The 21,925-nt window shown below is 43.7% G+C and overlaps 1 protein-coding gene across 1 annotated transcript in view; it reads right to left on the reverse strand.

Moving 5' to 3' along the window:
• Positions 1-21,723, reverse strand: part of IL6ST (interleukin 6 cytokine family signal transducer) — a 50,579-nt gene extending 28,856 nt beyond the window's left edge. The window contains exons 1-6 of the mRNA XM_066614410.1: positions 21,621-21,723; positions 13,636-13,716; positions 12,094-12,405; positions 4,936-5,080; positions 3,711-3,871; positions 629-780 (exon numbers count right to left, since the gene is read on the reverse strand). Coding sequence (XP_066470507.1) covers positions 629-780; positions 3,711-3,871; positions 4,936-5,080; positions 12,094-12,405; positions 13,636-13,702 — 837 coding nt within the window. The 5' untranslated portion in view covers positions 13,703-13,716; positions 21,621-21,723. The remainder of the gene's footprint in view (positions 1-628; positions 781-3,710; positions 3,872-4,935; positions 5,081-12,093; positions 12,406-13,635; positions 13,717-21,620) is intronic.
• Between the last annotated feature and the right edge of the window lie 202 nt (positions 21,724-21,925).

Consider the following 21,925-nt stretch of genomic DNA (forward strand, 5'->3'; position numbering starts at 1 on the left):
GTAACTGCAAGCAAGGTGCAAATCACCTGTGGAACACATATTAGTGCTGAACTGGGAGTCTCTAGAAAGTCCCAAGTCTAGAGGGGAGCAAAGTTTAAGAAGTTTGAAGCACTGGTTTAAAAAAATAGGTCACATGGGAATGAAAAAATACTACAGCAATTAAAAAATCTTTCTGAAACCATATAATGTGGCCTTTCCATGCCTTTGACAAGAAGGAGACGACATGCTATGGGGAGAGTGAGAGGTTTAAAATTTAAACCTGACAAATTTGCTAACAGTTATAGAACCATAATGCTGTATTATCAGTACAAACTCTTTCCTCATTTTGGCAGCTACTTGCCCCCACAATTTCTCTGCTGACCTATTCTTCCATATAATTACCACAATAATCTTCTATTTCTATATCACTTTTTAGAACAACAAGGATGCTGAATCTCTTATGTATTTACTGAACTCCCCCCCCCCAAAAAAAACATTTATTTGAAGCTATCTTTAGGCCATTTAAACCCCTACTACTATAGTGGATACAGTAAAGGTGCTCCAACTCTTAGTACAGATACAACAGTATAACTAGACTAAGAAGAAAATATCACTGAAAACTGGTGACATACAACAAAAGTAGGGTTACCTCAATCCAGTTCATACTGCCAACAATCTTGTATTGAATGTTAAATTTCAGATTTAGTGGCTCTTCGTCAAACTGATTTTGCCAAGATAGTTTTAGAACTGTGGAAAATTCACCAGAGGTGACAGACAGATTCTTTGGAGGCAAAGGTTTTACTAGGGGAAAAAAAAAAGCTACATTAGCCAGGAGCACTGGCAGCATTGTTTTAATATGTAGGTTCAAATTAAGTTCATATTGACCTTTATCCCTTTCCAATTGTGACCCAACTGTAATAGTGGGCAAGGTAACTCCCCTACAGTAAGATACTCCCCTACAGTAAGTAAAATTTTTGCCAAGTAATCAAGCTCCAATTATCACATCGCCTTATCTCCAGATCAATCAGAGGGCAGAGCTTTCAACTCTGAAAAGTTTTGTTTCTTGCTAAAGCAGGCTCTGCATTAGAAGCAATGCAGAGATCATTTGTTTCTATAGTTACTTTCCTGGGAAATTCCAGCCAAAGTTAACCTTTTATTCTCTGGTTCATGGTTTTTGCAAATGCATGCATTTGGTAGAGGTCTTTTTTTCCAACACCAGGATGGGATCCTCCTTTCCATTTGAAATAAAGTTCCAGGTTACAATTTAGTGCACCATTATTTAAGAATAACTCTCATGGAAAGCAGTGGCTCTACTTCTGAGTAAAAAGGTTGCAAATATATGCAGCTGCACCTCTTTGCTGTGAACTGAATTGCACACTCTCAGTTATGTGTTATGGGTTGAATGTTGTACGTAGAGCTTCTGGTTTAACACACCAGACACCTTAAAGGTGGATTTGATTCATGGTTCTCCTGCAGTGGTTCCCAACCTTTTTCACTTGCATATCCCTTGGCAGCCCATTTCCATAAATTGTACCCTTCATATTAGCAAAATGTTTGCAATAATACAAGCCCTCATCTCCTCTCTATGAAAACCTAGACTTCATATATTCATCACATATTTTCTCTTTTCATCTGTTTGAAGAATAGAAGACTTTGCCTTTGCACTCTTTTGCACCAGAAGTGTCCTGAGAATTTCTGGGTGATCACTTTCCATACTATGTTTCAGCTTTTTTACTGTGCTGGTTTTCAATCACTGGTTCATAGATGAATTGATGACCAAAAACTAGCTATTGGTGGGGCTTTCACAGCCAACTAGCTACCTCACTTCCTGCCCTGCTGGTCCTTGCAAGGCATTCTGGAGCACAACCTGCCTTTTTCTGCCATTATTCTATTCTTCAAGTACACCTAAAGGTTCTGTTGAGTGTCCCTGGGAGTACATGAATACCAGGTTGGGAACCACTGTTTTACTGGTATGTTGTTTACAGTGCACTTACTCTGATAGTGTTTACAAAAAGGTGGTGAAGACCAGAATTTAAAAAGAATAAAAATGTATCTTATGATCTTTTACTATGTTTTTAATAAATAAGAGACTACAGTTCTTAGGTGACAATTAGTGGTAGGTTATTTTTCAGGATCTGGCCTCAGGTAAAATCAGATAAAACTTAGTCATACGCCCCCCTAAGTTTATCTGAGGGTCACAGAAAATCCCATGATTTTTGGCTCAAAACCTGCCCTCTACTTATCTGTGGGATCGACTTATGGGCAGGTGACTGCAGTATTTCTGAACTGCCCAATTTGAACAAAAATTCCCAATTTACCTTCCAATTAAAAGATGATAAAACTCAGATAAAAACTGAAAGCAGCAATAAACAATCACATTAAGCAATAAAATGCACTTCGTGGGGGCCTAGAACCAAGTAAAACTGGCATCGGGTAAATGTCCCTGGGAAGAATTTACAGTTTCACAGACAGATGCCACCACTTGGAAGGCCCTAGCCCCAGTTATTACCTGCCTAAACTCTGAAATCAGGAGCGCTTGGAGAACAGCTTTTGAAGATCTCAACTGCCAAGGAGATTCATATGGGAGGGTACAGGACTTTAACTATGACCAGGCTCTCCTTCTGTCAACAAGGCACAGATATCTCCCTAACCTTGCTGTAAAGTGCTTCATGCCACAGATACTACTTGGGTATTTAACATAAGGATTTAATTGCACTTGTAAACTTCAAACTTTTTTAAAAGACAGTGAAACCCAGTCAAGAGAAGGATGAACATCTCTCCAACTTCCATGGGATTAAAGAAGCCATAACTATCTGAGGAGTTCGCTTGACTAGCTGCTATGACTACCTCTTTCAATGGCCCTGTGTGGCAAAACAGCAGATTAGCTATGTCCAATTAGATATCCACTAGACATCCTTCTCTACTTATATAAACAAAGTCCTCTGGATATAAACAAAGTCCTTTGGATGAACTCAAGGAAGAAAACAACTTCAGCACAAATGGTAACCCACTTTGTGCCAAAGCCAATCAACTGCGGCACGGAATCATTTTCAAAGACTATGAAGAGACAATGGTGGCAAAGAAGAAACTGTACTTCTCTGCTACCATCACATCTGCCAAGTGTCATCCCATAGAGAATTTCTAGGTGAAGAAGGAATAAAGGCTACTTCTACCAGGTGACAAACTTATCTTAAGTCTTCTGTGATCAGTAGCATAGCTAAACAGGATGCAGGGGTGGTAATTGCTGGCTGCCTGGGGGAAATAGTCTAGTCACCTGCCCTTCCATGAACGTCACTTGTGCCTCTTGCAAAAAGTGCCAGGAAAAAGCACTCTTTGCAAGAGGGGCAGCAGCAATCACAGTCTCTGGCCATGTGCCCCCATTTCTCTAGGGGCCTGGAGGGGGCAGGAAGGAGGGGGGCTCAATTTAAAATAAACCAGCAAGTGTGTTGTCACACCCAGAAGTGATGTCACTTCTGGGTGTGACATGGAGGACATCATTTTTAACTTTGCCCCAGGCTCCAGGGTGGCTAGTTATGCCACTGACAGTGTTCCGTACACTGCTATAACCCCTGCTGGCAAAGAGGCATTTTTTCAGTGGCGCTCATCTTAAATATAAGAGTAATAGGGGTTAGTAACTGTCCCTCTTGACCTCCTAGTGACTATCTGCTACTATTTCATTCACAGAAGTAGCTCTACTGGAATTCTTCTAGCTGTACTTAAAGGATAGTTACCATATTGTGAAGGATCAAAGATAATGTGGTCAGACTCAGCTTCCCCAAGGTCATTCTTGGCTACTACCCACACTTCCAAGTCAACAAAAAATCGATCACCAGGAACGCTGCAAGAGCTGTTGGTGCCCTGGGGTATGCAGTCCGAAAAATTGTGGTTTGGCCTAAAGTTCAAGAGAAGAGCAAGATTTAATATAGTAACACCCACATCTTGAACCTAGTATTTCATAAGCTTCAGTCACATATGCATTGTGATCATGAGCATTTGTGCTGAAATGTCCCACAAATGCAGACTAGTGTGCCAAGAAGTAAGTTCCACAGTCTCACTTAGTGGAACTGTGAGAAATGTTTGGTTTAATTTGCAAGTAGAAAGTGACGACACATTGAACGAATTCCATCTTCAGAGAGGCATGCTTGGCACTAAGATTTCTTTTCAGTTCCAGGTGAAGACCTTGTAGGTCTCCCAGTTTTAACTTTTAGTGCTGAAATTTTATCTGCTTTACTGATTAGTTCAGCACTTTTTTTTTTTGTTACTGTGTCTTACTGTAAGCTGCTCTCAGAACCTTGGTGGTTGAAGAGTGGGATACTACATGCTCCAAATGAAGTTCTGCTCCATCACTGATCACCATATCTGGTAGAAGGGCTCCTTATTTACTCCAATAGCTTTCATAACAGAATAAAGGAAAGGGAGGAACAGCCTTACTTTTGATCAAATATCAGGTAACTTTTCAACTTTTCTCCACATTTAAGTGCTAAAAAAAAATTTCCCAACGGAAAATCCAGAAAACACAGTAGCCCCAGGTTCCAGCTTTCAAAATAATTAATCACAAAGTGGTGCTTGGACTATATTCCCTAAGGCAGAGATTGCCATTTTGCAAGCACCCAGAAGATCGTAGGCATATTAATAATAATTTCCATTGCTTATTTAGGTAGTCATCATCATCATGACTTTATCCCAGTTCTTATTTTAGCCAAAAAAGTGTAAAGCAATACTTGCCTTAAAACACACAAGCACAGCACATTTCAAACTTATAGAATAATTCCATCACAACATGACATTTACATCATGTATTAAACATGATTTATATGTACAGTACTTTAATTTGTCAGCACAAGACACAAATGACAGCAATATAGAATATGAATTATTCAAAAATAATGCATGCAAACTCAACAAGTAGTCTAAAAAATATTGTTCAATGCTTTTAAACATTAAAAATAAATTTACCATTGCTGTTTTAAAAAATATGTGGTGTTCCGCCATGTATACCTTCCAGGTTCCCAGTTACATGTTAGAATAAATTTTTCTGGACCAGTTTCCGCTTGTCTTTGATATACCATGCAACTCAAATTTTCAGGCTTATCTGGAGGTACTGCATTAAAAAAACACACTTAGGTAGTTAACAGAGTATACATGCTATTCATCTAAAGTAGGAGTGCCCAAACCCCGGCCTGGGGGCCACTTGCGGCCCTCAGGGACTCCCAATTCCAAGACTCCCAATCCCAAGACTCTCCAATGAGCCTCTGGTGCTCTGGAGACTTGCTAGAGTCAGTGCTGGCCCGACACAACTGCTGTCAGCATGAGGGCAACTGTTTGACCTCTCACGTGAGCTGCAGGCCTGGGGCTCCCTCCATTGCTTGCTGTTTCCCGTATGTGATGCAGCAGTGGCAGCAAAGGAAAGGTCGGCCTTGCTTTGTGTTATAGGCCTTGAGCTATTGAAAGACCTTCATTCATTCATGTAAGTTCCATCTCTAATATATTCTTTTATGTAAATTTATTCAAATTTGAAATATTAACAGTATTTATATACTGCTTTACAACGGAAAGTTCACAAAGCGGTTTACAGAGAAAATCAAAACAAACAACTAATGGCTCCCTGTCCCAAAAGGGCTCACAATCTAAAAGGATGCAAAAGAACACCAGCAGACATCCACTAGAAAGACAGTGCTGGGGTGATCTCCTATTCCTCTATGTTGTTAGCCTGTCCTTTCCAAAACCCAACCACAAAATATTAAAACTATAAGTCACTGTCCAATTAAAAGGACACAAGTCTATTCCTTAAATTTATTTGATTAACTGTAAGTCTGCTAAAATCTGCATTTGAATAAAACAATAGCTATGAAGAGAAAAAGCATTTACTCTTTGTATTTAGGTGACACATGCAAATGGCATAACAGGCACCATCTCAGAAAAGGTACTCTCATTTGCGCATGTGAAAAGAAGTGTGTTTTCCATATCATCGATGGACCTGTAGGTACTTACACCAAAAGTTACCAATGTTTCAATAAAGCCCAAGATCCTATCAGCATCAACATCAGCCACCAGTTACCCAAGCTGGCTCATGCAGACTTCCTCAAAACTAACTTGTTACTATGCTAGCCTCCTTTTCCCACAAAAGAACAGCATACATGGGGTGGGGCATACATGTTTCAATCTTCAGGAAAAGAACAAAGCCAGAGTGAAATTCTGGTTCTCCTACCTATCCAATTAGCTCACTATGCAGGATTAATCATCCAATGTCTGTACAGAGGACATATCTGTTGTGTGACAAATAGTAACACAAAACTGAAGGTTGTGTAGTTTTATTAGCACCAAGGGGTTGGTGGGTTGTGCATTCTCATCCATGATATACATGTCTTGTACTGCACTCAAACAAGATGCCAAGAGTCACATTACATGCTCCAATTAATAAGTGAATCTTTACATAGAATTAGTTGTGTTTAAACCTGAGCTTATGAGAGTGCTGTAGACTGTGTGAAAATAAGACCATAAGCCCTGCCAGATCAGGCCTAAAAGCCCCTTTAGTCCAGCTTCTGTAACTCACAGTGGCCCACCACATGCCTCTGGGGGCACACAAGACAAAAAGATACCTGCATCCTGTTGCTACACCCTTGCACCTGGCCTTTTAAGGTAGCCTATATTAAAACCAGAAGGTTGCACAAACCCATCACGGTTTGTAACCTGTTTTCTTTTAGAAATCTGTCCAATTCCCTTTCAAAGGCATCTAGATCAGATGCCATCACATCCTGTGACAAGGAGTTCCACAGATTAATTACACTCTGGGTAAAGAAATATTCTCTTGTCTGTTCTAACTCTCCCGATACTCAATTTTAGTAGATGTCCTGGTCCTGGTATTGTGTGAGACGGAAAAGAACATCTGTCTAGTCACTCTATCCCCTTCATAATTTTGTACATCTCAATCATGTCCCACCACAGGTGATTTTTTAATAAACCAGTGTTTCCCAAACTAGTGACTGCTTCATCTTGTGGGAGAGGAGGAACTGTATCCAGGCACCTGTGTGAAGACCATGGGGGCAGCCTAGAGGGAGGAGGGTAAATGGCGATATCTTTTGAACAGGGTTAGAGGCTTTGGGCAAAATGTGTGTCAGGCACAACACGCCTGGCTCCAGCTCTCCTGCAAGACCAAGCAGCCAGCCACAAAGCTTCCCTTGACCCCCACAATACACACAATGACAAGCGCTGTTGCTGCCACACCAAGGAAACTGAAACTTTTTTCCTTGTTTAAATGTTCTTAAAGGAATTTTTATTTTACCAACTCAAGCAGCTGAAGAAACTGACTGGTCTCAACCAAATGCTTCACTGCAATGCTGCTGAGGATGGATCTTTAAACTTTTGAGCCAAGGACAGCTTGCAACATTGGTGGCAGACCCCCCCCATGAAGGGCGCAGAATGGGAGGCAGCAAGCGAAAAAGGGGGCTGTGGTGCTTGAGGAAAGCATAGACGTGAAAGAGATGTGTGTGTGTTCAGCAGGAACCACAGTGTCTGTTCTGTGAAGTGCAGGGTAGTTCTTTGGGGTAGCTTCTGCAATGCATAAGAACATAAGAACAGCCCCACTGGATTAGGCCATAGGCCCATCTAGTCCAGCTTCCTGTAACTCACAGCGGCCCACCAAATGCCCCAGGGAGCACACCAGATAACAAGAGACCTCATCCTGGTGCCCTCCCCCACATCTGGCATTCTGACTTAACCCATTCCTAAAATCAGGAGGTTGCGCATACACATCATGGCTTGTACCCCATAATGGATTTTTCCTCCAGAAACTCATCCAATCCCCTTTTAAAGGCGTCTAGGCTAGACGCCAGCACCACATCCTGTGGCAAGGAGTTCCACAGACCGACCACACGCTGAGTAAAGAAATATTTTCTTTTGTCTGTCCTAACCCGCCCAACACTCAATTTTAGTGGATGTCCCCTGGTTCTGGTATTATGTGAGATTGTAAAGAGCATCTCCCTATCCACTATGTCCATCCCCTGCATAATTTTGTATGTCTCAATCATGTCCCCCCTCAAGCGTCTCTTTTCTAGGCTGAAGAGGCCCAAACGCCGTAGCCTTTCCTCATAAGGAAGGTGCCCCAGCCCCGTAATCATCTTAGTCGCTCTCTTTTGCACCTTTTCCATTTCCACTATGTCTTTTTTGAGATGCGGCGACCAGAACTGGACACAATACTCCAGGTGTGGCCTTACCATAGATTTGTACAACGGCATTATAACACTAGCCGTTTTGTTCTCAATACCCTTCCTAATGATCCCAAGCATAGAATTGTCCTTCTTCACTGCCGCCACACATTGGGTCGACACTTTCATCGACCTGTCCACCACCACCCCAAGATCTCTCTCCTGATCTGTCACAGACAGCTCAGAACCCATCAGCCTATATCTAAAGTTTTGATTTTTTGCCCCAATGTGCATGACTTTACACTTACTGATATTGAAGCGCATCTGCCATTTTGCTGCCCATTCTGCCAGTCTGGAGAGATCCTTCTGGAGCTCCTCACAATCACTTCTGGTCTTTACCACTTGGAAAAGTTTGGTGTCATCTGCAAACTTAGCCACTTCACTGCTCAACCCTGTCTCCAGGTCATTTATGAAGAGGTTGAAAAGCACCGGTCCCAGGACAGATCCTTGGGGCACACCGCTTTTCACCTCTCTCCATTGTGAAAATTGCCCATTGACACCCACTCTCTGCTTCCTGGCCTCCAACCAGTTCTCAATCCACGAGAGGACCTGTCCTCTAATTCCCTGACTGTGGAGTTTTTTCAGTAGCCTTTGGTGAGGGACCGTGTCAAACGCCTTCTGAAAGTCCAGATATATAATGTCCATGGGTTCTCCCGCATCCACATGCCTGTTGACCTTTTCAAAGAATTCTATAAGGTTCGTGAGGCAAGACTTACCCTTACAGAAGCCATGCTGATTCTCCCTCAGCAAGGCCTGTTCGTCTATGTGTTTTGAGATCCTATCTTTGATGAGGCATTCCACCATCTTACCCGGTATGGATGTTAGGCTGACCGGCCTATAGTTTCCCGGGTCCCCCCTCTTTCCCTTTTTAAAAATAGGCGTGACATTTGCTATCCTCCAATCTTCTGGCACCGTGGCCGTTTTGAGGGACAAGTTGCATACCTTAGAAGAGATCTGCAACTTCATTCTTCAATTCCTTAATAACCCTTGGGTGGATGCCATCAGGGCCCGGTGACTTATTGATCTTTAATTTATCAATGAGGTCTGAAACATCTTCTCTTTTAACCTCTATCTGACTTAACTCCTCGGTTAGGAGGGGCCGTTCGGGCAGCGGTATCTGCCCGAGGTCTTCTGCCGTGAAGACAGATGCAAAGAACTCATTTAATTTCTCTGCCATCTCTAAGTCTCCTTTTATCTCCCCTTTCCCTCCCTCACCATCCAGAGGGCTAACCGCTTCTCTGGCGGGTTTCCTGCTTCTAACATATTTGAAGAAGCTTTTATTATTCCCCTTAATGTTGCTGGCCATGCGTTCCTCATAGTCTCGCTTGGCCTCCCATATCACCTTCTTACATTTCTTTTGCCACAGTTTATGTTCCTTTTTATTCTCCTCATTAGGGCAAGACTTCCATTTACGGAAGGAAGCTTCCTTGCCCTTCACAGCCTCTCTAACTTGGCTGGTTAGCCATGCGGGCACCCTCCTGGATTTAGAGGAACCCTTCTTTCTTTGCGGTATACACCTCTGCTGGGCCTCTATTACTGTTGTTTTAAGCAGCCTCCATGCACTCTGGAGAGACTGGACTCTTTTTACCCTCCCTTTCAACCTCCTTCTAACCAGCCTCCTCATTTGAGGGAAGTCCGCCTGTCGGAAGTCAAGGGTTTTTGTTAGAGATTTGACTGGTATTCTTCCCCCAACGTGCACGTCAAAACGGATCGCAGCATGATCACTGTTCCCCAATGGCTCAGTAACGTTTACATCTCTAACCAGGTCCTGCGTACCGCACAATATTAAATCCAGAGTCACCTGTCCTCTGGTGGGCTCCGTGACTAGCTGATCTAAGCCACAGTCATTTAGCACGTCAAGAAATCCGGTTTCCTTATCGTGACCAGAACACAAATTGACCCAGTCAATATGAGGATAATTGAAGTCCCCTATGATTACAACCCTGTCCCTCCTTGTCACCTCCCTGATCTGTTTCCTCATTTCAAGGTCCCCATCAGATTTCTGGTCTGGAGAACGATAGCACGCCCCCAGTACTACATCGCTGCACAAGCCTGGTAATTTAACCCACAGAGATTCTACGGTGGAGTCGGACCCACCTTCAATCTCTACTTTGCTGAATTCTATCCCTTCCTTAACATAAAGGGCCACCCCACCTCCAACACGCTCCTGCCTGTCCCTCTTGTAGAGTTTATAGCCCGGGATTGCGGTATCCCACTGATTCTCCGCATTCCACCAGGTTTCCGTTATGCCCACTATGTCAATATTTTCCCTTGTCACCAGACATTCCAGTTCTCCCACCTTTGCTCGTAGACTTCGGGCATTCACATAAAAGCATTTATACACGGAATGCCCCAGGATGGGCTGCTTATTCACTCCTTTGTCCCCGCATCCTCTCATTGTGCCAAACCGTCTATCACATCCCATCACCCTACCTTTCCCAATTTCTTCTCCTACCCTGCCTTTGTCTTGTTGTTCTCTAACCTCCCCATCCTCATCCCATAGGGATGAGGAGTCCCGAACCGGATGCCCCTCGGCTCCTGTCAGCCTTCCCCCAGGGATCAGTTTAAAAGCTGCTCTGCCACCTTTTTAATGTTATGCGCCAGCAGTCTGGTTCCATTCTGGTTCAAATGGAGCCCGTCCCTCTTGTACAGGCCCCGCTTGTCCCAAAACGTTCCCCAGTGCCTAACGAATCTAAACCCCTCCTCCCTACACCACCGTCTCATCCACGCATTGAGACCCATGATCTCCGCCTGCCTAGCTGGCCCTGCGCGTGGAACAGGTAGCACTTCAGAGAATGGAGGATCAGGGGAGGCAGCTCAGCACAATCCAGAAACAGCTTCTTGCAACCAAAAAGACTGCCTTGCAGCCTTCCAGCTTGCCGCATGAGATAAGGGAAGCTTTTTTTCTGTTTCCCCTTGTTTACATGTTTTTAAAGGGACTTAACCATGGATTTATATCACTTCTGGAGAAATGTTTCTGGTTCCATCCACGGCCATCCACAGATTTTTGCAACTGCAGGGGCTGAAGGAACCAAACCCCCGTGGATCATGAGGATCACCTGTAATTCCTTCTACTATTTCCAATTAAATCTAGTAGATCAGTAGGATCAAGAAGCTTCATATTGTTATTAGAGAAAACAAAGTGCATGTTCTAATAAAATAAACCTTGTAAGAGAAAAATAACTTTTTTTTACTTTATGCCTTGTTGTTAACTCATGCAAAACATTGCTTAGGCTTTATGCAGGGGATGGACAGAGTGGATAGGGAGATGCTCTTTACACTCTCACATAATACCAGAACCAGGGGACATCCACTAAAATTGAGTGTTGGGCGGGTTAGGACAGACAAAAGAAAATATTTCTTTACTCAGCGCGTGGTCAGTCTGTGGAACTCCTTGCCACAGGATGTGGTGCTGGCGTCTAGCCTAGACGCCTTTAAAAGGGGATTGGACAAGTTTCTGGAGGAAAAATCCATTATGGGGTACAAGCCATGATGTGTATGCGCAACCTCCTGATTTTAGGAATGGGTTAAGTCAGAATGCCAGATGTAGGGGAGAGCACCAGGATGAGGTCTCTTGTTATCTGGTGTGCTCCCTGGGGCATTTGGTGGGCCGCTGTGAGATACAGGAAGCTGGACTAGATGGGCCTATGGCCTGATCCAGTGGGGCTGTTCTTATGTTCTTATGCTTTTTGTTGACTTTAATATAGTTGCTAAAATATTTATCTAATGCTGAACAATTTTTTTCTCTTTTCAAGTATTTCACTTTGAAACAAGAAAGATCACACTCTTAGAAGATATACATTATATAACAAGTAGACAAGAAATGGAAGCTACAACCACCTAGCAAGATGGTACATTTAATGTAGAATTTTATCAATGTCCACACAAGAAACAAAAGGAAACTACTTACGGCCCAACTGAATGTGAATTCCATAGATGTTCTGCTCAATGTTTCCTTCTACTAAGATGTTGCATGTCAGAGGAGAAACCAGTTTTGAAGTGTCATTAAAAGTTACACTGGAAACAGTCTGGTTTATCACACGATATTGCTCTTTAGGAACAACCTCTGTTTTCATTTTCCAGATGATCTGATTTGCATGAATGTTACCATAAGCATTACAACCGACACCAAGAATGCAGTATGCAGTAAAAGTGGAACCAATGGACACTAGTGGAGATTCTGGCTCAATGTGGCCGCATGAATTCACCAGTGCATCTGAAACTGAAGGAGATCATTAGCTTTGTTTTTCAATCCAGTAGCTGTATGCAATCAGTGAATTCCAGTAACACCACAACCGAAGAGAGCAATAGATATCTAGAAAAACACGAGATCAGGGATGTCAAACACATTTCATATAGAGGACTGAATAGCATTCATCATGACTGCTGAGGGCGGAAAGTGATGCCATTAGGCAGGAAGTGATGTAATTACAGGCCATAACAAAAAATAAGCACTTTTTCTCACTTAGGAACTCATTAGCTGCAAATGACAAAAATATGCAAATCTTGATTGCATTTCAAGATGGGAGAGCCCAATTTTCATGTGGGCTGCCCTTTCAGCAGCAACACCTCAGCACTGTTCAGCGGCTGAGCGCCTGAGCATCATAAAAGGCTTCCATGGGCCGCATCTGGCCCCCGGACCTTACATTTGACATCCCTGCACTAGATGATCTAGGGGGGAAAAAACACAGTACTCCAATTTACAACACTGTGTGACATTCCAACTAATAGTTCTGCTATCAGGAGCTCTGTGAACAAAAGAACGAAACTTCCATTTGTAGAGAAAACTCCTGATAAGGAGAAACAGTAGGTGGCATACCACCCGAAGTGTCTAAGCAAATGCAACCATTTTCCTTATGGCTCTGCATTTTCTGTTTCTGCTAGTAAGTGAGATTTTCCCTTCTTGCACATTATGGAAAAGTGCAATGTACTGTGGGCCCTCATTATCAGCTTACAAGCAGCGTGGAAGGCTCAATCGAGGCCTCAGCTACCTCCTTCATCCCCCTTTTTTTCAAAGGGGGAAATGGAGGATGTAAATGTTTAACTACCCTTCTTAGAAACATGCTACACTTGGAATCTTTTTATCAGCGAAACACAGCAAGACATAAAGCCTGAAATGATATGAAACGTAGTTGCATGACCCACCTAATTCAGTTTAATTAAGTGAAAAGTGAAAATGAAATCTTTCAATTTATATTGCCTTATCTTGTGACACTACAACTTTTTATTAGTGTTTAATTCTGTGTATTGAGACAAAATCAAACTGAAAAATGTTCAACAATGTCCAATTCAAAAACCAGAGTATCAAACTAGTAGAACTAGTAAGGGAGACAGAATTCCTTAAGAGGTCTTTCAGCATCAAACTCACATAAAGGATTTTTCTGTAATATTTAAAGCATAAACAGTTGTGTAGTACTCTCACAAGTTTATGCAATTATTCCCTCAGACTTACCTCCAAAGGAGTAAATACTCAGGATCATACATACAGCTTGAACAGACCAACTCCATTTTGGAAACATCTTGAACCACGTCACTGTAAAAATAAAATATTTTTGTAGTCTCCTTTTACTGCGCTGAATCAGTTATTACCTTCTTTTTTTGAGGACAACTCTCAACAGGTACTATGTTTCTTTAGCTTGAATTGTTTAAAAGCATGAACAAGGTTTCTTGGAGTAAGAATAAAGTGGCATATAGCTAAGAAACCAGGGGAGAGAATAAACTATAGTTATACTTCACATTACTGTTAGAAGACAAAATAAAGTGTGTGATAAAACATGCATAACCTGAAGTCTCGGCAACAGCTGTAGTAATAATAAAGAGACTTAATCTCAGTGTCCTGACAGCAAGGCAATATACAGTTTGCACAAAGACTGCATGAGGTGAGCCAACTGGGGCTGATACACAGTTTTTAGGTAATGCTTTTTGCACGTGCATGCGTGTGTATACACACACATAAACACACGCACACGTGTAAAAAGATGAGCTGCAACCTTAAAAGAAATAAAAAAGACTGACCCTATATTTCAATGGCCCAGGGCAGCCTTTTAAGTTTTCTAAAAGAGAAAAAGATCTAAGAAACAAGGAAGCATATCTCATTTCAATTTGAGCAATACCAAAATATCCAGCGCTTTTAGCAGTAACCTAGAAAACAGCTGATGACTGGAGGGTATTTGGGCTAAAAAGGAGGAGACATACTGCAGGTAAATCCCTTGAACAAGGGGTGGGGCCATGCAATATTTAGTCTTTACTTACTGAGGGCCCAATCCTATCCAATTTTCCAGTGCCGGTGCAGCCATGCCAATGGGGTGTGCAATGCGTCCTGTGGTGGTGGGGCAGGCACAGAGGCCTCCTCAAGGTATGGAAACATTTGTTCCCTTACCTTAGGGCTGCATTGCGGCTGCACCAGTGCTGGAAAGTTGGATAGGATTGGGTTTTCATACAGTAAACATTCAAAAAGTGTCTTAGAAAATAAGTTACTGACATTAGATTTTAGAACATTCCATTGTACATACTGTGATAAAAATGATTCAGGAGGATGCCCTAAAAAAATCAGATCATAGGTCGCCACAGATAAGGCTAGTTTCAGGAAAGTTGTCACAGCAGAGAAAATAAATTGAACTGGACACATGATACATGGAATTGAAGGCGAAGAGAGCCTGCAGAACATAAAAATACACTAGAACTTCATCTTTGATGGTAAATTGCTATGAGGTTTTGATCAATGTACTTCAAATGATTGTTCACCGAGAACAAGTTACAGTTGCAAAGAGTAACATGTAAGATCAGCTTTCTTCTCTATCCTTAATTCTAAGGAGGTGTCCCCAAAATACGCAGCTCACAATACCAAGATACCCTCAATGCCTGCTTCAAAGCCCAGCTTCTCTGGCTTAAGCCTCTCCCTGATCCTTGTTCAGGAATTCTACCAGTCAGCATCTACCATCCTTCTCAGAAACAAGCTGACTAATCAAGATAAGCCCAGTATGGGCCTCTAAGGACGGACGAATGGCAATAAACAAATAGATCAAGGATGTGAGACCCTGAAAGGACTAGGGTAAAGTGGTGTAACTGATTACCAAACCTTCAATTATGGACATCCCATACGTAAATAACCTGTCGACGCACATTGTATGGTTCTTCCGACCAAGCATTCCAAACTGATAATCAATGCTGATTTTGCTTTCTGCCTGATTACTTGTTAATTTCCCAAGGATGTTTACCTCTCTCTCTTTGTGCCCTTGCGTACCCCTCCTCTATTCAGAATGCTCTATAAAACCTGCAGCCTCGTAACTCCTCGGGGTCCATCATGTCTGTGTGGTGGATCCATTTTGCAAAACGTAGTAAAAGCTTTTTCCGAAGCCCTCTGAATTCTCCTGACCTGTTATTTGCCTATCCGCCATCCAAAGAATGCTGCGCCCATTCGGGAACAGAGGCTTTAGAGGAAGGGTTGTTTACTTCAGCTATCCCCCCCTTTTTGCTATGTGTTTAAGGAATAGTTACCCCTTTTCGCTTTACTACTCCCTCAGTCCATAATAGCTGTGCTTTCATATGGATTAGTATCTAGTCTGACAGACTGCTTTGCAGCACCGTGGACACACACGCACACTAAAATGAAGTACCTCGCCCCCTTAAATAGGGTAAAGACTCAGTCTCTCAAGGGGTTTCACCCAATGACATATTCCCAAAAATCTGAAGAGTCAGGAGCCAGGTACACAGTTCATCTAATTGGCATAATACCAAATTTATAGCACTGTGATATTCTTGTTCTTGTCCAGCTAATCCGATAACTTGTGATTCACAACCATCTGCAACATCCTTTCTTTCCCAAGGTCTTTCTGGCACTGCATTCTGCAGATTTACACCCCTCTCTGACTACAGTACATGTAACTCCATGGTTACTTCTGAATAGCTAAATACATTTCAAAAGCACCTTTAGATGTTAAGGGAAGGAAGAATTACCATAGATACTCGCCTATAAGACAACAAACTTCTGCCCATAAATCAAATGTAAATCATCTCCTCCTGAGACAAAAGTAAGAAGGGTCAAGGCTTCCAGTTAAAGCAAACAAGCCTTGTTCTCTTTGATAGGATCACACCCAACCCTTCTGCACCGTTTTGCAAACATTTTGTACCATTTTGCAAATGTTTGGCAGAGGTCTGATTTTTAAAACACCAGGATTTAATCCTCATTTCCATCTGAAACAAAGTTCTAGGCTACAATTCAGTGCACCATTACTTAAGAATAACATCCATGGAAAGCAATGGGTCTACTTCTGAGTAAACTGGTTTCCAACTATGTGTTCATAGTTGATTTTCCTTGTTGCTTGTTCGTACTACCAGTTATGTGTTATAAGTTGCATGTTATATATTGTGCCTTTGACTTAACACACCAGGCACCTTAAAGAAGGGTTTGATTAATGGTTTTACTGGTACATTGTTAGTGCACTTATTCCGATAGCGTTTACAAAAAAGTTGTGAAGACCAGAATTTAAGAAGTTTTAAGTTAATAAAAATTTATGATCTTTTACTATATTTTTAATAAATTAGAGACTGTACAGTCCTTTGGTAACAATTACTAGTAGGTTATTTTTCAGGATCTGGTCTCGGGCAAAATCAGACAAAATTATAGTCAGATACCCACCCTAAGTTTAACCCTTGACTTATCTGGGGGTCATAGAAAATTCCATGATTTTTGGCACAAAACCTGTCCTTGACTTATCTGTGAGACTGACTTAGGGCTCAATCCTGAACAGTGCACACCGGCTTACCGCCAGTGCGCACTGTCACAAACGTGCCCTAAGGCACGCTTTCGGGCCCTACTACCAAGCGAGTGCCATTGACAGCTCAGCGCTGGCTGATGCTCGGCTACGGCTGGGCGGCCACCAGAGCTTTGGGTTGGTGGTGAATCAAGTAGCCCCATTGCAGGGCTACTTGCTTTACCCGGGGGAAGGGGACAAAAGTCCCCTTCGCCCGAGGAGGAGGCGGCAGCTATCCAGAGTGTACAGAATGCAGCGGCAGCCATTTTCGGCATTGCTGCAGCCCCGTGCCCCAGACAGCTCAGGATTGGGCTGATATACAGTACTCGAGTAGCTGAAGTACATTTCAAAGCATTACATGGAAGAAAAGTCACGTTCCCCAAGCATATATTACAACATATTCCATTCCAAAGGACCATCTCCCCAACTCCCTTTGTGATGGGGGGTGACAACCACATACTTTGCATGTGCATAATTTGCATGTAAAATGTCTGAGGTTCAATTCCCTGCAATTCCAACTGAAAGAATCTAAAGCAGTATGACTGGAAAAGATGCCTGTTTGAATTATTTGAGAACACCTGTCAGAGAAGACAATACTGTACTGGACTAGATGGACCACTATCAGCCACCACAGCACTATCATCTGGCAAACATGATGAGGCTTCCTCTGAATCTTGGAGCAAGAAAAATAGGTAAGACTTGTCTCATTGCATAGTGTAGTGATCCCTGTTTGGTCACTATGTTGTCAAGGTGATCAGAGCAGCCAAACAACCACCAAACTGTCAACTCCTGCACTTTACTTCCCAGCTCTTCCTTGTCTGCTATTGGGTACCTAGATGGCAAGAGGAGAAGGGACGAACACAATTTGTTGTACTAATCAATTGTATTTCAAAGCTGACAAACTTCACAAAACATCTTCATGTCTTCCTGAGTAGTTCTGCTAGGAAATAGTTGACCATGTTATTTAAAAAAATTACCCACATAAATTAGATTTCTGGTATTAATTTGTAAATCACACTACACTATTTCAAAAATGTGTAAATCAAGACCATATAAATCTAGAAGTGCCTGTATATATAATCATCAAACCCATACTATGATTTATGTCTGGATATTCTCAATTGTGACTAGGAATTTTTCACCTCAGCCAGTGATGTGGGTTTTCTAGAAAATGTCCTTATGTTCTAAATCTGTATTGTGCATTTTAATTTGCCCTGTACAAATAATGAAGCCACAGACAGATTTGTCTCATATACACGGAAAAGACACCTAAAATGAATTACAGTTTTGAAACTTCTCAATTTGATTGATATTGTATCAATTCATTGTTATTTACAATACAAACCACTGCATGCTAAATCAGAATTAAGACCCACAGTGTTTAATGGGGCTTAGAGTGCAAACCTGAGTTGTGCTTAAACTGGCACAAGGCCCTTGGGCTGGCTTCCGGGTCTTGCGAATGTGCTGTAAAGCAAACCTGCAGGAGTCAGGAAGGCCTGTGCAAGGACACACACTGGCCTCCCTGTGCCAGACTTGGATCTGTGCCGGTAAGTTCATGCTGCTGGCAGGCTGCTAGCGCAGGAGTTTGGAGAGGATGGGGGAGGGCATTTCGGGACAGGAGAGGGTGGGTGAACTGGGCCTGGGAGGGGGGTGGGACTGGTCTCAGGCAATGAGGCCAGATCCTAACCCCCCTCCCAAGCAGCCTGGCCTTACACCAGTCTGCTCGGATCTGTGCCAGCGATTTAACTGGCGCAGATTCAAGTAGTCCCACTGCAGTGGCTGGGGCATTGCTTGGGGTAAGAGGAAAAATATCTCTTACCCAGAGTTGTGCCACGGCCACCTCTAACCCTGTGCTGGATATTGCACAGGCCAGTTGGCCCACCAATTCTAGTACAGGTTAGGATTGGACTGTTACTTGCTTTTAAATGAGTTTAGGATTGCATCCTAATTTTATGAAACAATTCTCTTTTAGAAAAGGAAAGTTTTCTGGGTAAAAAAAATAGACTGGCAAAATTATGTTCTGCCCCACACTACTGCGTTAGCTCTCAATTAGTTTCCTACCATTTCTATCACCTTATTTTGCAAATCTTGCAATGCCAAAATGATGTCTAAGATTATGCTAGTACATCCATTTTTCAGGCAAACACTGTACTTCAATCTGCATTAAAATATCATACAATCGTGTCTTCCAAGTTACTAGAAATTTGCTGCTAGCATCTGAGAATATTCAGAACATTTGAAATATTCTGTCTATTCAGTATATTCAGTCTTCTGGCTCTTACAAATTGACTTTAATAGGCTCAGGCATACCGGGTAGCCCAATCCTGAGCTGCCCAGAATGGCCACAGCATCCAACGCACAACCAGGCAGCCTGCAGTAGTGCCTAGAGAGAAGGGGACTTTAGTCCCCTTTCCCTGAGTAAGGGAAATAGCCCTGCAATGGGGCTACTCGATTCTATGGTGGCTCTTGAGCTGGCGCAGAATTGGAGAGCCCTCTGTCAGATTGTACAGTCTGAAACGGAGCTCTGGATCTGGTGAAGTCGAGCTTCACCGGTCCTGCCCCTTCCAGCTACATATATAGAAAAGATTCAATACAGAACTAAAATGCAATTTTCATTGAGATAAAACCCAAGTTTCTGTCTTCATATTGCAGGGCACAGGATTTAATCCAAAAAACAACTTCCCTACACACAGAAAACTAGGTATCAAGGATAAAAATCCCATAATAGTCTTCTTCCCAACATTTACATGTTCTTTCTTGAAATATTTTTTTTTCTGTTTAGAATTCCCATCTGCAATCCAACGTGGCACAGCCCACTTCCGTAATAAGCAACCCATAGAAGATTCATCATAAAACATACGCCATTCACAGAGCTACTTGAGACTGTATCTGTTTTGTATGCACAATGCTTGATCAATGTTTTTAAAACACCCAATTATTTCCTTGTGTTGTTTGTTATTATTCTGTATACAAATACTGGAGTGAGGGGGGAAAAGATGGTGGTGACTGTAGAGGTGGTACAGCTCTTGCAGCAGGATGCGTACTCCTCATGAGTTTAATCAGCATTTCAGAGAAGGGAGGTGGGGCAGATAAAGAATAGTCAGACTATCAGCCCAATCCAATATCTGTCTACTCAGATGTCCTATTATAGTCAATGGGGCTTACTCCCAAGTAAGTGAGGATAGAATTGTAACCTAGGATAGCAGTGGTGGAAGCTGGAGAGATCAGGGGAAAGAATCTCTACATCTCTTTTGTCACGGCCAGCCGTGAGTGTGAGGCACCCACAAGCGCCTCTAAGTCAGTGTTTCCCAACTAACCACCACCAGTACCATCGGTATGGGTACCACCCATACCAAGCCATACCATACCACCAGTATGGGTACCACAGGTGGGACTTTAGGTGATGTCTGGTGGTACTTGTAGGACCCCTGCTGCCCGGCAGTGAAACCAGGAACATGACACAACAGCAGTAGGAGGCTTGGTTTGGCAAGCAGAGTGCCAAAGCATGCATCTTCATGCTTGAAAAAGCTGTCCTGTCCATCCTGAGCCTCTTACTGGTGTTTGTCACCTTGCATCTGGCCTCCGAACTCCATGTAACTGGCAATGATGTCATCACCAATTTCCATGGTACTCCAAATAGGTGGACCATGTGAAGTGGTAGGGCAGAGGACAAGCCTTGAGAAACACTGCTCTGAGTTACTGAAGAGGGAAGGAAACGGTTTGCAAGACTGTTGAGAGAAATGCACCAGATAATTCCTTCCACCAGGTCCTCCACTGTTCCTCTGCATTCCTTATGATGAAAACCAAGCCACCAAAAACTCCTGATAAGGTTTTGATGAACAAGGAATTAGGGGAGTGCACAGTCACAGCTCACACAGAACGCAGGGCAGCAGGGGAATTCCTCCCCAACACATGAGGTGACTTCCAGAAAGAGGTGGGTGGGTTTTAAAGCATCTTAAGTGAGGCCATGCTGATCGGGAGCATAAGGCAGCAATCCTATCCACACTTTCCTGGGGGTAAGCCCTGTGAACTACAATGGGACTTACTTCTGAGTAGACAGATCCAGGATGGGGCTCTAAGGCTACAATCCTATGCACACTTTCCTTGGAGTAAGTCCCACTGACTATAATGAGACTTACTTCCGAGTAGACAGGCACAGGCTTGGGGTTTGAGACTGCAATCTTGTCCACACTTACTTGGGAGTAAGCTCCACTGACTATAAGGGGACTTCTGAGTAGACAGGCACAGGATGGGCTCTGAGGCTGCCATCCTAGCCACTTTCCTGGGAGTAAGCCCCATTGACTACTATGGGACTTGCTTCTGAGTAGACAGGCATGGGATGGGGCTCCCAGGCTACACACTTTCCCGGGAGTAACCGCACTGACTCTAGTGGGACTTAACCCCGAGTAGACAAGCCCGGGATGGGGCTCTGAATGTCGGGAGGCGACCCGCGTGCAGAGGCCCCGCGGGGAGACACCAGGGAGCTGCCGCAGACTCCGCAGCGGCCGGGCGGTGAGAGGAAAGGCCGCTTCCCCTCAGCCCACAAGGACCAGCCCCCGCTCGCCGGAGGGGAATTTCCGCCTGCCAGGCGCTGCCAAGTCCCCCTCCGGCCTGGCGCTGCCTCAGCCGCCGCCCGCCCCTGGAAGGCCGTCGAGACCCCGCGCGCGCCCCTCGGCACACTCACCTCCGCGCCCCGCGGCCTCGAGCGCCGCATGGCCCCTCACGAGGGGCTGAAGGCGGGCGGCGGCGGACCCTCCACGCTCCGAAGCGCTCGCCTGACTGACTGCTCGCTCCGCCAGCCCGGCCGCGTGACGTCACGGGAGGGGGCGTGGCAGACGGGAGAGAGGGGCGCTTCCCGTAACGGGCCTCCGGCTGCCAGGATACCGGGCTCCTGGTCCCGGCAGGGCTGGGGGGCGCCTGGGAGCATCGCGCGCGCGCAGCCCGAGCCCCTCGCTGGGAAGCAGCTGCTGCCCGCCTCTCGCACGTACG

This window comes from Tiliqua scincoides, chromosome 2 (genome assembly GCF_035046505.1).
Source record: "Tiliqua scincoides isolate rTilSci1 chromosome 2, rTilSci1.hap2, whole genome shotgun sequence".
NCBI classification, from domain to species: Eukaryota; Metazoa; Chordata; class Lepidosauria; order Squamata; family Scincidae; genus Tiliqua; species Tiliqua scincoides.